The sequence below is a fragment of the Balaenoptera physalus genome, assembly GCF_965194825.1.
Source record: "Balaenoptera physalus genome assembly, chromosome: X".
Lineage (NCBI taxonomy): Eukaryota > Metazoa > Chordata > Mammalia > Artiodactyla > Balaenopteridae > Balaenoptera > Balaenoptera physalus.
The window spans coordinates 91,456,261-91,474,479 of NC_138903.1; the positions used below are offsets into that span (position 1 = coordinate 91,456,261).

Sequence of the window (18,219 nt, forward strand, 5' to 3'; positions counted from 1 at the left end):
TAGTTAATTGGTGCAACATGGGAATGCAGGCTCAGTGTTGACAGACTTACTGAGTTTTCATGGAAACTTAAACTCTGGATTTTCTTGTGCAATTTCTCAATTATTAATTATCAATAATGATTCAAAAATTGAACAGCACCTTGTGCGACAAATTGTTTTTACCAAATGTAATCCTTTTTATGCCAACTTTTAACTACTGGGATCAATACATACTTTCAAAAATCCACTAATTTTATTAACTTTGAAACATTAGGCTACTCATTTTTGGTGACCTAAACCTTTTTTTTTTTTTTTTTCATTTTACATGTGTTATAACATTAACAGCTAACATTTACTGGGAGCTTAGTATATGACAGGCATCTTGCTAAACACTTTCCACACTTTACCAATGAGAGAAATGAAACTAAGGGAGGTTGACCAACTTTGTTTAAGGTCACAAAACTTGTGATGATGCCAATATTTGAACTAAAGTCTGCCTGACTCCAGTCTGTGCTTTTACAAACACTCCTTTAAATCGCCTAGGAGTATCCATGTCTCGGTAATCTACCAATCTCCCTCCCTCTCTCTCTCTACACATGCACACACACACACACACACACACACACACACACACACACTCCTCTAGTCCTTTTTCTCTTATCTTCTGTTTCTTTTTCTTTTATCTTTCTCTCCTTTATGCTCATCCTACATCTCCTTTCCGAAACACATTTCCTTTTCCCATTCTTATCTTTCATTTTCATTGCATAGTATTGTCTCCGTTTTATCCACCTTGATAAGGGAAGCTCTCAGCCAGTGGTGTGCTAAAGCCAGCTCTTACTGGCTCAGGACAGTTAATTATACATATCTCTTCTGAACTTTGCATTAAGTGACATCATGTTGGTAACTGAAAATCAGCTGTAGTAGGAGTATTTACACAATGGAAATAAGCTAACACTACACATAGTTTACTGGAAACCCAGTTGTTTAACATTTAGTTTATCAGCACACCACTGGCTTTAGCACTGGTTACACATCTGATTTTTTTCTGTCTGGGGATCACTGTAGGTGTTAGGTAGCTTATCTGCCCATCTACTTTTCCCTTTGGTTTTGTAAATTCTGTTATTTTCTGGAACCCAAACTTTTACATTAACTCCTTAGCTTATTACATTGATTCATAATGTGTATGGTGAATTTTAGTTCTTTGACATTCAGAAGACAACTTTATTTTCCAGTTATGCATGAAATGAAATTCCTTATTATTCTTTTTAAAGAGATCTATTTTTAGTACCTCGACTATGCATTAATTGATATCTTTTCTGAATACATTTCCTCACTGGGACAGCTGGATATTATGGTCAGAACCCCCTTCAGCTCATTTTGCTTTATTTTTTGTCGTGTTTTTGCATGTTTCCTTCTCTCTTATGGCACATTTATGCCATCTATTTCATAGTTTTTTCCCTTAAAATCCTTTAAAATGTTCCTTGGACTTCTACCTGTTTTAACCTCAAGTCTCTTAAAGGATTTCCAAGACCTTGCTTCTTATGGGCATATTATTATTATTTTCCTTCCTGGAGCATTTCCATGTTCCTGCTTTCATTGGACAGCTCCCAAATGATGCTGATTGGAATACTAGATCTTCGCAACCTTTTTAGAATCACATTCACAGATAATTTCTTGTGTTATTCACAGAGATGGAAAGCCATGTTCATTATCTATCAGATTTATCCATTTAGAACTCTCAGAGGGGATCCTCATTTTCAAGATTTGAGGTCCTGGGGACCCACAAATTACATCCTCCATGTACTTATCTTTTTTCTTTTTTGGATGCACCATGCAGCTTGTGGGATCTTAGTTCCCTGACCAGGGATTGAACCAGGCCCCAGTGAAAGCACCGAGTCCTGACCACTGGACCGCCAGGGAATTCCCATCCTCCATGTACTTATGTTAGTCCTCTGAATTTTGTGTTTCTTGGGAAAAAAAGACTTCTTAAAAACATACTCCATGCCTTATTCAGTCAAACTAGATGATAAAATGGTTTCATATACCTGCTTGTTCATCCTGTTATCTCAGTCCTACGTTTCCTCTAACCATAAGAGCACTTTTTTTTTGTAGGTATTTACTCAACCACAGGAATGATTAGTAATATGATGATTTATACCTGCATCTTTCCAACATTGCCAGCCTGACAGCCACTTTTTCTATCCAATGCTTTTCTTTCTGGAGTTAAACAGATTATTTTGGCAAATTTGATTAAATATAACTGTTTTCCAATACTTCTGCAAAATGCAGGTGTCAGAATCTCAAATGACTGTTTTGGGTTATGAAGTTGTCTGTGTAATGCCCCTTCCTGACCTTGACTCTACCCTATATTTTCATTGCATAGAACACACTAGTTTCTCTCTTAACATTTGCTAGATTTTCAGAATCTGTGGCTTCAGGTCTATGTTGGATATGAGACTCTTTTTCAAACACACACTCTTGTCAGATTCCCAGTAGAAAACTTTACATTAGGTTGTTCCTGTTATTTGCAACCTGGCAAGGCCAATAGTGTTGGCCAATTTATTTTTTGTTAACATATAGTTTGTGGTTAGAATTTTATTTTTTGTTAGTTTATATAGTTTGGGGTTAAAAAATATGAGACCACTGGAAATTTGAACAATGACTGGATATTAAATAATTGTTTCCCACATTTGTTTGTGATTATGGTACTGTGGTTATGTTTTAAAAGCATCATTATCCTTTAGAGACACATACTGTATCAGCTAACCATTGTTGTGTAACAAATTACCCCAAAATTTAGCAACTTAAAACCACACACAGTTATTATCCTAGAGGTTCTGTGAATCAGAAGTCTGGGTGTGGCTAATCTGTGTCTTCTGCCTCGGGGTCTTTTACAAATCTGCAATCAATTTGTTGTCCAGGGCCAGGGTCTTATCTGAAGGCTTGAGTAGGGAAGCATCTGTTTCCAAACTCACTTATGTTTTTTGGCAAGATTCACTCCCTCAAGAGCTATAGAACTGAGAGTCTTAGTTCCTCACTGCCTGTTGGCTGTTAAGACTCTCAGGTTTTTGCCATATGGGCCTCTCCAACATGGCAGCTTGTTTCATCAAAGCCAGCAAGGGGGTAGGGGACAGGGAGAGAGTCTCCTAGCAAGAGAGAAGTCATAATCTTCTGTTATGCAATCACAGAAGTGACATCACATCACTTTTGCTGTATTCTATTGATTAGAAGTAAGACAGTGATTTTGCCTACATTCAGTAGGAGAGAAAATTAAACCAAGGCATGAATACCATATCCATAAGTAATTTGAAATCTATATATCTTTCTGTCAATGAGAATGTTTTAAGTGCCTCCATTGCATTTATAAGCTCACTGAAGAGTTCTTTGGATCTGGATCTATTATTGGCTTTTATTTCTTTTTTGCACAAGTAATCCATATTCCTTAAGAAAAATGTAGTTTAGTACAAAGAAAAAAATCACCCAATATCCCTCAAGAGATAACCATTGTTAACTTTTTAGTGTATACACTTTCAATTTTTATGTAGTAAATCTAAAGGTCTTTAAATTTTTCTCATCCTTTGCATTTTAATGTTTCTCTCCATTGAATTCAGACATTCATCTTTATGTTCTTCTAATTATTCTTGTTCCTATTGAAGAATTGAGATCATAGTAAGTATATACACAACAGTAGCCTTTTAAATGTTAATGTGCATCAGAATCACCAGGGAAGTTTGTTAAAAACGAAAGTTCTGGAGCTCCATTTAGTAGATTTGGAGTGGGACATTTTCAAGAAACTCCTCAGGTGATTCTCACACAGGTGGCTGATCAGCATACTTTTAGAAACACTAGGACATTATTAAATAAATTCAGTGTTCCTTTAGAAATTGCAAGTAATCTCCTCTAGAGAACTGAAGTTACATATCCAAGGTTATTTTATTCAGGGATGGAATGAGACAAGAACTCAGAGCTCCTGACTCAATCGTTATTAATCGTACTTTGTTAAGTTTTTGTCAGGCAGAAATCACACCTTGACTAGCAGAAATTGCAGCCCTGAAGGGGAAGAGGGATGTTGTATTGGGCAGATCTATCTTTGGCGACTCTGCTAAATATTTGAAGGGAAAATGTGAGGGGAGGGGGTTCTTGCCTAATATGTGGGAATGGGGGCAAAAATAGGGAAACACAGCTCACACACTCCTGACCTTGTTTCACAGTCAAGTAAAGCAAATATAGTCCCTAATTTATAAAGAATTCATGGGTTTATTCATCTAGCTAAAAGATCCAAATTTAGGGACCAAGTATTTATTGTGACCCTATGGCTCTCATAAAGTCATTAAAAATAGTTTGCATATCTTCTCAAACTAAATTATAAAAGAAAACACATCAAACCATCTCATAGAATCGAGTCCCTGTATTAATCTTTTGGTATATTTAATTTCAGCATTTTTCTCCTCATGTATTAGATAAATATGAGATTTGAAATAAAAAAGAATACATAGATTGCTTTTTAAAACTGCTTTATTAACTTCACAGTATATAATAAGCATCTTGCCATGCAATAGGTAAAATTCTTCTGCTAACAGAATCTTACAGACTGGGTCAAAAACACATTCAACTAGAAGCTGGTAATACGAGACCCACCAGAAATGAGTGGCATCAACAGGTTTACAACAGAGGTACATTATGAACATGTAAGTTTAGGAAGCAGGTGTGTCTCCCTATTAACTTCAGGGAGAACATCAGGATTTAAGGCATAAGGCAAAACTCATCATGATGGTCATGGTGAGGGGGGTCAGTGCTAACTGCCCGCAGACTGTGACTCGACTGCTTTTCCCTCAGCTTTTGCATGAGTTGTCTCATCTCTTCCCCAATCCTTTCCATATTCTCCTCTCTCATCCTTGCCTGTGGCTCTTCAAGCCTCTGAGTCATGTCCCATCTATACTGCAGGATGGGCTGCCTAACATGGAACCGCCTATGATTTCCTCCAGGTACACAATATTCACCATATCCCGAAGGTAGGGCCAAAGGCTCTCCTTTATTAGCAAGTTGCTCTTTTTCATCCTTTTTATCATTTTCCTCGTTGGCATTTTCCATGTTGATATTTTTCATCACTTGTTCCTCTTTGGACGCCATTGCTCCTAGGAGACAAAAGACAAGAAAAAGGGCTGCATTTTTCGTGGATAGATCAGCACCAAGGACAGAGGCCTGGAGGGCATGTGTTATTATTATTTTTTTAATTTCATTTTCCCACCTGAAAGGCTTCATGAGCCCTCTAGGGGGCCCCCAGTCCGACCCCTCCCCCCCCTCAGTTCTTTCCCTCCCTCCTCTCAAACCCACCATTTTCCCTACAGATTCCTCCCACAGGCCTCTTCAAACAACAAAGTGGAGGACGGGGCATGGGGAAGGTGGGAGGGGGTATAACGGGGCTCTGCACCCACCCACACACACCGTCCCCTGCACCGACCTGGGCCTATCCTTGCTGTCTCCTCCTCCTCCCGATTCTCGCTGCAAGTGCGTCGCCGCAACACTTGACACTTAGATCCGCAGACCTGCAGAAGGCAGGGATGGAGGGAGCGAGTACTGTCGCCAAGCTCTCGGCGCCGAACCACCGCCCCTCATCGCCCACCCCCCGCCGCCACCCCCGACCTGCGTCCACCGCCCCCTTCCCGGGTTCACCATTGCCCTGCAGGAACTCAGAGATGATTTCCCATCGCTCTTAAGTTGCTTTGCGGCCTGGAACTCTGCTGCCCCTGCAACCCTCACCCCAGGGGGGGGCCCTATTTCTGTCCCAAGAAAGCAAGGGTGTGGAGAGAGCTCACTGGGACCCGCCGCGGTGATCCCCTGCTCTGAACCCATGAGCCGGCCTCTGGGGTTGGCTGGCAGCTGCCGCCCAGGCGTCAGAGCGCGGACCCCGGAGCCCTTACCTGCTCCGCTTCCCCCGGGCCCGATGCCAGCCCGCCGTGCGTAGGGCAGAGGGGAGCTGGTACCCAGAAAAGAGTGACGACTGCACCAAAGGCTGCGTCGCTCTGCAGCTCGCGGTCACGTGAGGGTTTCGCGTCACCGCTGACCTCGCCCTCAGATCCTCCTCCCCACCCACCGGGGCCGACGGAGAGTTCAACAGGACCCTCCCCATAACCTCCGCACGCAAGATCTCCCCCTACACGCAGCTGTACGCTAGGTCTGGTTCCTCAGCTTGGTCCTTTCCGATCCGAGGGCCCACAGGCGGCCTCACTGCCCTTATGTTTGGGGTTTGACCTTCTCTGGTTACCAGGGAGAGTCTGCACCTCCCTTCCCACCACTCCAAGGCCTTGGTATTGACTTTGGCCCTTTCTGCTTTTTTCTCCTGTTCTCACTAGCTGTATAGTATTTGCTTCCTAGTAATTTCTCTTTATTTCCTTTTTAAAAATCAGTATGCCTCTAAAAAACCTGAAATTAGGAAATTTCGTTTTTTGAAAGACATGCTTCAACCTGGGGAAGTTAAAAAAAAAAAAAGAAAACTCATTGTTTATGTTCTCTTGCACCACACAGAAAGTAATTTCTTTGGGCTCCACACAACTTCATTTTTAGAATATTCTAGCTTGTTTCAGAATTTTATGGAATTAAAAAAATGGGGGAAATCTTTCTAAACACAGTCGCGATGTTTTGAAAATTATCTGTGAAGTTAATATTCACGGAGGAGTCTGATTGTCAAATCTTGGCTATTTTATGTAAATAATCTACCTTTATATTCCTTCTGGGACAGATTTCAAGTTTTATTAATAAACATTTATATTTTATTCTACTATAATAAACATTCATTAAATATGGAAAAGTATTTGCTGGCAACTGAAGTCGTCTGCTTAAATTTAACGGCTATTATTAAAGATGGTTTTGAAGACCTAAGCAAAGGGAAGAGCTATGAGGCTGATGCAGGTTGAGGGACGCAGAGATAATCCGATCACCCCTGCCCTGTCAAGAGGTTGGGAAGGGGCTGGTCTTCCTGCTGCCACATTCCAGAGCCTCTTATTTCCTACATTCAAGCTCCTGATTGTTTCTTACTCCAAAAATATAGATGGACAGGTGACCAAGGTCTTGACCTGAGTAAGTTCCTTTGGTTCCTTCCCTCCATTTCTTCCCCAAAATCCTACCTAGTGACTTATCTCCCAGATAGATGAGGGGTTTATTCTCATACTCAAAACCAGATGGGGCTCTTCTACACCTCTGTGGTGGGGGATTACAAGAGTTGTAGAAAAGTAATTGCTTCAGAGAGAGCCTCCCAGGTCTGCCTGCTCTCTCCTTTTTTTCACCTTGTCCATGTGGGAACCTCTTTGGGACCTTTCTGCTATCTCTCACCTGGCTTGGGAAGTGCAGAGAGTTGAGATCCTTACCCTTACCTCCTCACCTCCAGTGCACTCAGGAAGAACACAGCCTTGCTGCAGGGTCACTATCTTCCAGTCCATACCCACCCTGATACTCCCTCACTTATGCCAGGGTCCAAGGAACATTCTCTGCTGACAATCCTGAGTAACCTTATATTAGGCATGCAAACATGGAAGTCTGTGGAACACCTTAAATGTTATTCAAAATTATCTGTATGGGAGGTGATTATATATTCACATTTTTGTGGGAAGAGAGGCTATAATTTTTAGAAGATTCTCAAAAGAGGCTGTGGTTCTTTGCCCCTAAAAAAGGTTAAAAGTGTCTGTATATGCTGTCTCACTAACTCTAGTCATTTATTCTCACCTTAGACCTGCCTCTTTTCCCTTTGTTTTCTGCCTTAGTATCCACCCATTGGCCAACTCAGAACCAGACCATCATCCTTGAATCCTTCTTCATTGTCTCTCATATTCAATTAATAACCAAATCGGGCTAAGACTCTATTTATGTCTTTTAATAACAGCATTATGGAGCTATAATCCACATATCATATGATCTACATTTAAAGTGTACACTTCAATGATTTTTACTTTATTCACAGATGTGTACAACCATCACCACAGTCAATTTTAGAACATTTTCATCACCTCAAAGAAAAACTCAGAAAGTACTCTTTAACTATCACTCTCCTATCCTCCCATCCTCTCCAGGTCAAAGCAACCATACAAAGCAAACGTACTTTCTATCTCTGTAGATTTCCCCATTCTGGACATTTCATATAAATGAAACAATATATAATATGTGTTCTTTTGGGGCTCACTTTTTGATTTAGCATAATGTTTTCATACTTCATGGCAACAATATGATTAATCATTTGAGGAACTGCCAAACTGTTTTCCACAGTGTTGACCCTTTTACATACCTACCAACACTGTATGAGAGTTCTGAATTTGCCACATCCTCACCATTTGTTATCATATGAAATTTTGATTCTACTCATATTAGTGGGCATGAAGTGTTGACTGAAAAACAGTTCACAGCATGATAACTGTCAGTTCAGTTTTATTTGGAGACTTACTGAGAACTGTAGCCTGGGAGATAGCCTCTCAGATAGCTCTGAGGAACTGCTCCAAAGAGGTCAGGGGAGAGGTCAGTGTATATATACATAATTTTGGTGAAGGGAGTATGTGCAATCAAGCACACATCTCAGTAGAAGGTTGCTGCTAGTCATAGGAAGGTTGCTGCTACTCACGAGGAGCAGATGTCTCTGTTAATGATTTTAAGTGCTTTTCTAGTTATGAGAGGATGCAAAAAATTGGGTTCATAAAATTTTCTTCTGAAAATATTTAATTATCTGATGGATTTGAAGGCCTGTTCTGCCAGTTTTCCCAGAGCACAGAGTGCCTCATTCGTGATCTCTGCCCTGATCTCCTTTCAGGGTGTCTTAAAGGTCTGTAACTGCAGTGGCTAAGTGACTTCATTCTTATAGAACCAGGTGGCAAGTGCCATATTTTTGTAGTCAGGGCCCCCCCAACGCTCCCTCCCCTGCTCCATTGTCATAAAATTGACCATGTTTTTTTTTTTTTTAATTTATTATTTTTTTTGGCTGTGTTGGTTCTTCCTTTCTGTGCGAGGGCTTTCTCCAGTTGTGGCTAGCGGGGGCCACTCTTCATCGCGGTGCGCGGGCCTCTCACTGTCGCGGCCTCTCTTGTTGCGGAGCACAGGCTCCAGACGCGCAGGCTCAGTAGTTGTGGCTCACAGGCTTAGTTGCTCCACGGCATGTGGGATCTTCCCAGACCAGGGCTCGAACCCGTGTCCCCTGCATTGGCAGGCAGATTCTTAACCACTGCGCCACCAGGGAAGCCCTGACCATGTTTTGGGAGGCATTTCATGACCATTTTGTCCCACAGTACTAGGAATGTTCATGCGTAGGTCAGGCTAAGATTTCATTGATAGACCATTCAATGTGGTATTACTGGACTAGGCCCTGTTAACAGTAGCCAAAAGTCTTTGGACCATCTGGCTTACTAGTCTGCTATGGTCCAAGAAATGATTCCCTCTTATTGCTTCTTCCCATATCTAGAGTTACACTATTACAATCAATTGATCTTATAGAACTATGTATTTGGTCAACTGTTTCAAGTCACCTAGTCATCATTTTATCAGAGGCACAGTCATACATTTGGTAATATAAGAAACAATAATCTTGTAAAATGGGCAGAATACAAGTAATATAGATAGTAGCATTAGTAAGGTCATAAGTAAGAATTTAAGCCAAGAACTTCCATTAGGTACAGCCCAGTATATCCCCAGGTCATCTGATTTAGTCTGTTCTGTACCAATCCTTGTCTTTAAGGGAAATAATATATTGACATTGTTCGTAAGGCACCTAGCCCAATTTCCTAGTGTTATTAGGCTGATTATCCTTAGTATGGTTTAATTGTTCCCAACACAAGGGAGGTTTTTAAACTTAAATGATTGTGGTCTGGTGTTAACCATATAAATCAATCCCATAACAGGGAGCTTATATTCTTTGACTGAAATTTAGCTCTTTGCTCTGATTGAGCTTAAGTAATTTTAAAAGAAAATTCATATTTATTATTATGGTCAGAGCAAGTAGATTGATTGTCCAAGTGAGGGGCTCCCATTTAGTAATATCAATAGTAGCCTGAACAAAACTGTAACTTCTTTCTTCTAGAATAAATTTCCTAAGGGCCATCCAATTAGAGCCTTGGAAAGGAGAAATCCACCAAGGCAACCCAGAAGTACTGAATGTAGGTAATTGAACATAAACCCAACAATTGGATTGGTTTGTTTTTTTTGAAACTTACATATGATTGAACCCAAGAAAGAAATACATTTGGTTCATAAGCAAAACTGTGAGCAGTTATCAAAGTAATTGGTATACAGGCCTGATCTGGCATCTTGGGTCAGCTGGCTACTTCAGATGTCATCTTCTTCTCATTTTGGTCTCTTAGTTTCTCCTCTGTTTGAGTGTTGTTTTAAGGTGAGTTTGAGGTCAACAGCCTTCTCTATAGACCAGTCCAGTGCAAGGGCCTTTTCTAAGTGGGAAATATGAATCCAAGAGTTAATTTCCTTCAGTTTTGCTGCACATGAGCTAGTTAAGAGCACTTGATAAGGTTCTTTCAATCTAGGTTGGAGATAGTCCTTTAAGTGATGTTTTTTCCAGTATGCATAACCTCCTGGTTGCAGGTCATGGAGCAGCTGATCTTCATCCAAAGATAGTCTAAGCTTCAGAAACAAGCTTAGACTATTTGCAGTAGTCAAGATATGGAAGCAACTTAAATGTCTATGCAGATGAATGGATAAAGAAGATGTGGGGTGTGTGTGTGTGTGTGTGTGTGTGTGTGTGTGTGTGTGTCTATATATCTATCTATATATAGACACACACACAATGGAATAGACTCAACCATAAAAAAGAATGAAATAATGCCATTTGCAGCAACATGGATGGACCTAGAGATAATCATACTAAGTGAAGTAAGTCAGACAGAGAAAGACAAATATCATATGATATCACTTATATGTGAAATGTAAAAAAATGATACAAATGAACTTACTTATAAAACAGAAATCGACTCACAGACATAGAAAACAAACTTATGGTTACCAACGGGGCAGGGGGGCAGGGATAAATTAGGAATTTGGGATTAATAGATACACACTACTATATATAAAATTGATAAACAACAAGGACCTACTGTATAGCATAGGGAAAAATAGTCAATATTTTGAAATAACCTATAATGGAAAAGAATCTGAAAAAGAATATATATATAATGTATATATTATATATATATATAAAACTGAATCACTTTGCTGTATACCTGAAACATTGTAAATCAACTGTACTTCAATTAAAAATGTATAAATAGAAAAAAGAAACAAGCTTAGAATGTCCTTTTAATAATTCAATTAAACTTTGCAATAATGTAACATAGTAATGAGGGATAATGAGTGAGTAGTAAGGAAGTGAGTCTTAGACAAACAGCATTAGAATTTAATATCCACAAAGGTATGTTGCTGAAACAAATTTTTTCTCTCTAAAATTACCTGCATTTCCACCAAATATAGCCAAATGAAGATGAATTTGTTTGCAAATAATTCTGGTTTCAATACACTTGGCCTGACTACTTACCTAAGTGTAGTTGATCATACAGGCTCTTTTAAAACTGGCTTTCCATCAGATTCTGCCTGCAATATCTATAGATTTGGGTGAATTCCTCTCTTCCTGAGATTCCCAAAATATCTTGAGATTCTTGCACCTGTCAGGAGGTGTACTGCTTTACTTACCTGATAAGGCAGCTGGGAACCTAAGAGTTTCCAATCTATGGAGGGATCAGGTAGAGAGAAAAGATAAATTTTTAAATTCTGCTTACAAAAGAATAATTTACCAAATCGCTGTAAGTCATAATTAGCTTGAGGGGAAGTGTTTCTTTTTTTTTTTTTAATTATTATTTATTTATTTATTTATTATTTTTTGGCTGTGTTGGGTCTTCGTTTCTGTGCGAGGGCTTCTTCTAGTTGCGGTAAGCGGGGGCCACTCTTCATCGCGGTGCACGGGCCTCTCACTATCGCGGCCTCTCTTGTTGCGGAGCACAGGCTCCAGACGCGCAGGCTCAGTAGTTGTGGCTCACAGGCCCAGCTGCTCCACGGCATGCGGGATCCTCCCAGACCAGGGCTCGAACCTGTGTCTCCTGCATTAGCAGGCAGATTCTCAACCACTGCGCCACCAGGGAAGCCCGGAAGTGTTTCTTAATATCTGGAAAACACAGATTAAAAGCCATTAACATTTCAGACAGAAACCATAAAAATTATAACAATATTCATAGTTCAGTCTTATGTAGCTAATCCTTGATCTCTTGTTAACAGTTTTATAAAGCCATCAGGGTTTCCATTAGAATTCCTTAATGTTTTATCCAGTTCAGTGGTATTATCTGAAAGTTATCAGAAACCTGTACTTGTCAAAAAGTCCTTTCTATGAATCTTCCTGAAGATGAAGCATTTTTGCAAAGACATCAAAGTAAGACTATAACTGTCTATGAATGACAAAAGACTTAAGAAGGCATGGTTAAAGAACTGATTACAATGCAATTGACAAAGAAACTCAGTTACTGTTGTGACATAAGACATTTTAAAATAATAACTAGATTATGACCAATAACATTTTATCAGGACATATTTAATTTTTGGAAATTCCATATAATTTCTGGAATATTTAAAATAACATTTACCCATACCACACAACATCGGAAGGTTTCTTACTCATTTGACAGTGCTTCCCATGTAATTCAACATATCAAATGAACCTAATTAGTTTAATATCTCTCTTTGGGATGTTTCATGGGCCCTTTGAAGCATTCCAAGGTTAGCTAGAGGTCCAAGGAACTTCATTGGAATTTGATTTGGTAAGTTTGTCAAAAAATATCAAAAGGAAAAAAAAAATCAAAAGGCTTTCAAACACTTGGTCAAATAGGATCATATGTCACTGTGAAACAATACTTATTCACTTAACCAAAGTGACAATAAAATATTTCAAAGGCAAATACAGAAAGTTGTAACAGATTACCAGTTGAAGGTAAAGAAACTTTACAATCTGTTATCAAAAGCAGATCAATAGTTTAAGAAAACTGTGCCCTCTTAAAAGAGAGAGAAACCAAATTCAGGTTTGCACCACTTTACCTTTAATATTAGAACTCAATTAAATTTATTCTAATCTTAGTCATTTCTGACCACACATAGAATACGATTATAAATATTTTTTTTTCTTTCCCAGGAAACTTCTACAAATTTCTATGTCCATATTAATTTGACCCTTATTTTCTTTCTTATTTAGAAATAACCAGCATTGAGACAAAATTACTTTCTTTCCCTTAACAAAATGCAATTTCATTCCTCATACCTTCTTTTTTTTAAAATTTATTTTATTTATTTATTTGTTTGTTTATTTATTTATTTATTTTTGGCTATGTTGGGTCTTCATTGCTGTGTGCGGGCTTTCTCTAGTTGTGGCGAGCAGGGACTAATCTTCATTGTGGTATGTGGGCTTCTCATTGTGATGGCTTCTCTTGTTGCAGAGCATAGTCTCTAGGTGCGTGGGCTTCAGTAGTTGTGGCACGTGGGCTTCAGCAGTTGTGGCTCGCAGGCTCTAGAGTGCAGGCGCTGTAGTTGTGGTGTGTGGGCTTAGTTGCTCCACAGCATGTCAGATCTTCCCGGACCAGGGCTCAATCCCCTGTCCCCTGCATTGGCAGGTGGATTCTTAACCACTGCGCCACCAGGGAAGCCCCTCATACTTTCTTATACTGAAGACACACATCCTACTTTCCTTGTATACTGAAATGTTTCCCTTATTATTTCTAGTAGCTTTAATTACAGATTTAAATTAGAATTCTCAATTCTTATAAACCTTAATTTCTAGTAAAAAGTAAGAAGTAAGCAGTTGTGAACTGTCTTTTACTTTAGCATTCTGTAGATTGGCAAACTTATAAATACCAATAATAATTTCTAAAATTACGTGCTTTCTTATAGAAAATGTCTCAGTGTGGCACCAAACATATTTATTAATAGTCCTAAATATCTTCAGTTTCTATGTAAAAGGAAGCCAATATTCAGTAATTAATGTTTCAGTATATTACTTTATTTTTTTTTTGGAAATAAATATTTATTGTTTTGGCAAGGTTGGTGAAAAGGGAAGTAACCTGATCAGAACAAAGTTTTAGCAAAATTAACCACAGCATACGTCATGTCAGGAGGGCAGATCAAGAACATATGCCCCATTTTTTTTTTCAACCCAGATCCCTCTGGGCCCTTAAGAACAAGTTTCCATGACTTGGGGTCACTGAAACTTTTTACATGATATAGCAGCAGCATCTTCACTGATGACTTCAGCCCTAGGCTGTAGAAGGATTAGTGCTCTGAATCCGAGTTCAGATTCTGGAAAATAAAAGTTGAACTAGGGGAACTTCTTCCGTCTCATGAATTGCAGTGGACATCTTTCCCCCAAGATTCCACACCCTGATGAACTGAAAAGCAGAGCACAGACTCTTTTCCTAATGTGTACTACTTAGATTTTCAGTGGACTCATCAAAGCTCCTAGGGCTGTTCTGAAAGTGTCTGGGTCTCTCTGTTCCCAAATCCCTAGTGAAACTGGCCTCCAAGAGGTATTTGAAGTCTGCATACCATGGAGATCTGCCTTCAGTTAGAAGTACCCGGTGTTGTGGAAAGACCTTGAGCTCTAGACTTGACACATCTGCCTTTGACTGAGGGTGACTAAACTCTTGGCCTCTGTCTCCTCATCTCCAATCCTCCTCACAGCATTTTCAGGGAGATTAACTGAAACGTTATACCTAAAACACTTGATACTCAGTAAATACTCACTACATGGTGGCTACTTCTATTAAGTTCTGAAACAGTTTGGGAAAGGTCATGCCTGAGAATCTTTGCTTTAGTTCAACTGAGTTATAATTTTCTTGCTTGGGGTTCCCTGATTATAAATGTGAAAAAGTTTAAATGAGTATGTATGTGAAAATTACTGTGTTACAAACTGATTTTTACCTGATATCATATCATATCATTTCTTTCTAAATGTAGAAAAAGTCTCTACTCTATATAATATATTGACCAGGATCTGGAAAAAGCTCTTCAGGAATAATTAATTTTAAAATCTGTATTAAATATATTTGTGCACATGCTTATAAAAATCACAATTCAAAACATTAAATATGTATATAAATATATACTTTCTCTCTCTTCAGAGGCAACCACACACTTTAACCATTTCATAAGGGTGAGGGAGTCATCACAGAAGATAGCAAAATGTACAGAACTATGTTTTCAGCATCTTAATATTTCCTGACATTGAGAACATTATACAAATATGTAAGTAGAAATGACAGCCCGATACTTGTAACTTTAGAAATGAGATACAGAAAATACAATTATTATCAGAGAACAGAATGGTATTTTGGGGAGGAATTGCATTTCCCTCCAACTCGTCCCACATAAAACTTGTCATTTCACATTGAAAATTTGTTGCTCTAATACAGGGGTCTACAGACTTTTTCTGTAAAGGACCAGAGAGCAAATGTTTAGGTTTTGCTGGCCAGATGGTCTCTGCTACACAGCAAGCTGCCAGATTTGACTCAGGGTCTTTAGTTTGCCAAGCACTTTTCTAAAGTAACATATGACAAAAGGAAGAACACAAAGCAAGGATAAAGGGACCTGCAGGGTGAGATGATAAAGTTACAGACAGAGAGGTATTGCAACAAAAGAGGACAGTGGTAGTACAGAATGGAGTTCATGCTCTTTTTTTTTTTTTTTTGCGATCATACAGGGATTATAGATTTTATTTGATCCTAAAATATTTTATCCTGGCTTCATCCATGACTTCATCTTATTTTTTCTACCTTTATTTTTCCTACTTTTTTTTTCCACACACACACACTGTATTTTATTTTTACAAGAGATAAATAGACGACACCAAGCATTGTAAATGGATGACCACAACAAAAGCAACAATGATTGCAATTACCAAACAAGAAACACACTCATGCTATTTCATAATATTGACATTCAGTCCAGTAATCCTCCACTGTAACAGCTCCTTTACTTTGCAGTGAAAATTGATTTGTATATTCTTTGCCTCTGAGTCCTTGTGGGACTTTTTTTTAAATTCAAACAGAAAGTCACAAAAATTATAATCATCCTCATCAGTTCACTCAGTCCCATGTAATTATTTTTTTTTTTCATCTTGATCTTTTGTTAGCACTTTTATGAGTTCATCAGTTTTTCATTAGAGTTCTGAAAATGCTTATTCTTTCAGTTCAGCACTACAGTCAGTTACCAGAAACCTGTACTTGTCAGAATCTTTTCCATGAATTCCTTGAAGATGAAACCCTTTTATAGGAACATATTTGCAAAAGCATCACAGTACACCCAGAACTGTCTGTAAATGACAAAAGACTTAAAAATGACCACGGTTAAAGATTTGATGAAAGTTCATAATAATGCAATTGACAAGGAAATTTAGTTATTTCTGAGATATACATTTTAAAGTAATACCTAGAATTATGATTTATAACATTATACCAGAACATATAAGATTTTTAGAAATTTCATGTAATGTCTGAAACATTTATATTAACATATTTCCATACAAATAACCCAATGAAAGTTTAGTATTAGTTGTTTTGTTTGATTTTTTTATACTGCAGGTTCTTATTAGTCATCAATTTTATACACATCAGTGTATACATGTCAATCCCAATCGCCCAATTCAGCACACCACCATCCCCAACCCACTGCAGTTTTCCCCCCTTGGTGTCCATATGTCTGTTCTCTACATCTGTGTCTCAACTTCTGCCCTGCAAACCAGCTCATCTGTACCATTTTTCTAGGTTCCACATACATGCGTTAATATACAATATTTGTTTTTCTCTTTCTGACTTACTTCACTCTGTACGACAGTCTCTAGATCTATCCACGTCTCAGCAAATGACTCAATTTCGTTCCTTTTTATGGCTGAGTAATATTCCATTGTATATATGTACCACATCTTCTTTATCCATTCGTCTGTCGATGGGCATTTAGGTTGCTTCCATGACCTGGCTATTGTAAATAGTGCTGCAATGAACATTGGGGTGCATGTGTCTTTTTGAATTATGGTTTTCTCTGGGTATACGCCCAATAGTGGGATTGCTAGATCATATGGTAAATCTATTTTTAGTTTTTTAAGGAACCTCCATACTGTTCTCCAGAGTGGCTGTATCAATTTACATTCCCACCAAGAGTGCAAGAGGGTTCCCTTTTCTCCACACCCTCTCCAGCATTTCTTGTTTGTAGATTTTCTGATGATGCCCATTCTAACTGGTGTGAGGTGATACCTCATTGTAGTTTTGATTTGCATTTCTCTAATAATGAGTGATGTTGAGCAGCTTTTCATGTGCTTCTTGGCCATCTGTATGTCTTCTGGGGAGAAATGTCTATTTAGGTCTGGGAGAAATGTCTATTTAGGTCTTCTGCCCATTTTTGGATTGGGTTGTTTGTTTCTTTAATATTGAGCTGAATGAGCTGTTTATATATTTTGGAGATTAATCCTTTGTCCGTTGATTCATTTGCAAATATTTTCTCCCATTCTGAGGGTTGTCTTTTCGTCTTGTTTATGGTTTCCTTTGCTGTGCAAAAGCTTTGAAGTTTCAGTAGGTCCCATTTGTTTATTTTTGTTTTTATTTCCATTACTCTAGGAGGTGGATCAAAAAAGATCTTGCTGTGGTTGATGTCAAGAAGTGTTCTTCCTATGTTTTCCTCTAAGAGTTTTATAGCTTCCGGTCTTACATTTAGGTCTCTAATCCATTTTGAGTTTATTTTTGTGTATGGTGTTAGGGAGTGTTCTAATTTTATTCTTTTACATGTAGCTGTCCAGTTTTCCCAGCACCACTTATTGAAGAGACTGTCTTTTCTCCATTGTATATCTTTGACTCCTTTGTCATAGATTAGTTGACCATAGGTGCGTGGGTTTATCTCTGGGCTTTCTATCTTGTTCCATTGATCTATGTTTCTGTTTTTGTGCCAGTACCATATTGTCTTGATTACTGTGTCTTTGTAGTATAGTCTGAAGTCAGGGAGTTTGATTCCTCCAGCTCCGTTTTTTTCCCTCAAGACTGCTTTGGCTATTCGGGGTCTTTTGTGTCTCCATACAAATTTTAAGATGATTTGTTCTAGTTCCATAAAAAGTGCCATTGGTACTTTGATAGGGATTGCATTGAATCTGTAGATTGCTTTGGGTAGTATAGTCATTTTCACAATATTGATTCTTCCAATCCAAGAACATGGTATGTCTCTCCACCTGTTGGTATCATCTTTAATTTC

The 18,219-nt window shown here is 38.6% G+C and overlaps 2 protein-coding genes across 3 annotated transcripts in view; both read right to left on the reverse strand.

The window, feature by feature from the left end:
* Window positions 1–5,975, reverse strand: part of BEX3 (brain expressed X-linked 3) — a 265,627-nt gene extending 259,652 nt beyond the window's left edge. Inside the window, exon 1 of the mRNA XM_082447792.1 lies at window positions 5,901–5,975. The gene's annotated coding sequence lies outside the window, so the exon portion shown is untranslated. The remainder of the gene's footprint in view (window positions 1–5,900) is intronic.
* LOC309653246 (protein BEX2-like) lies at window positions 4,477–5,880 on the reverse strand. 2 transcript variants are annotated; one of them, XM_082447811.1, is made up of 3 exons: window positions 5,796–5,880; window positions 5,441–5,525; window positions 4,477–5,114 (listed from the first exon to the last, which is right to left on the reverse strand). In XM_082447811.1, exon 3 carries the CDS (start codon window positions 5,107–5,109, stop codon window positions 4,723–4,725), a length of 387 nt encoding a protein of 128 aa, XP_082303937.1. In that variant the 5' UTR covers window positions 5,110–5,114; window positions 5,441–5,525; window positions 5,796–5,880; the 3' UTR covers window positions 4,477–4,722. The 2 variants fall into 2 exon arrangements, with proteins under 2 accessions (XP_082303937.1, XP_082303936.1); XM_082447810.1 differs by lacking the exon at window positions 5,796–5,880 and adding an exon at window positions 5,653–5,742.
* Window positions 5,976–18,219: the final 12,244 nt, after the last annotated feature.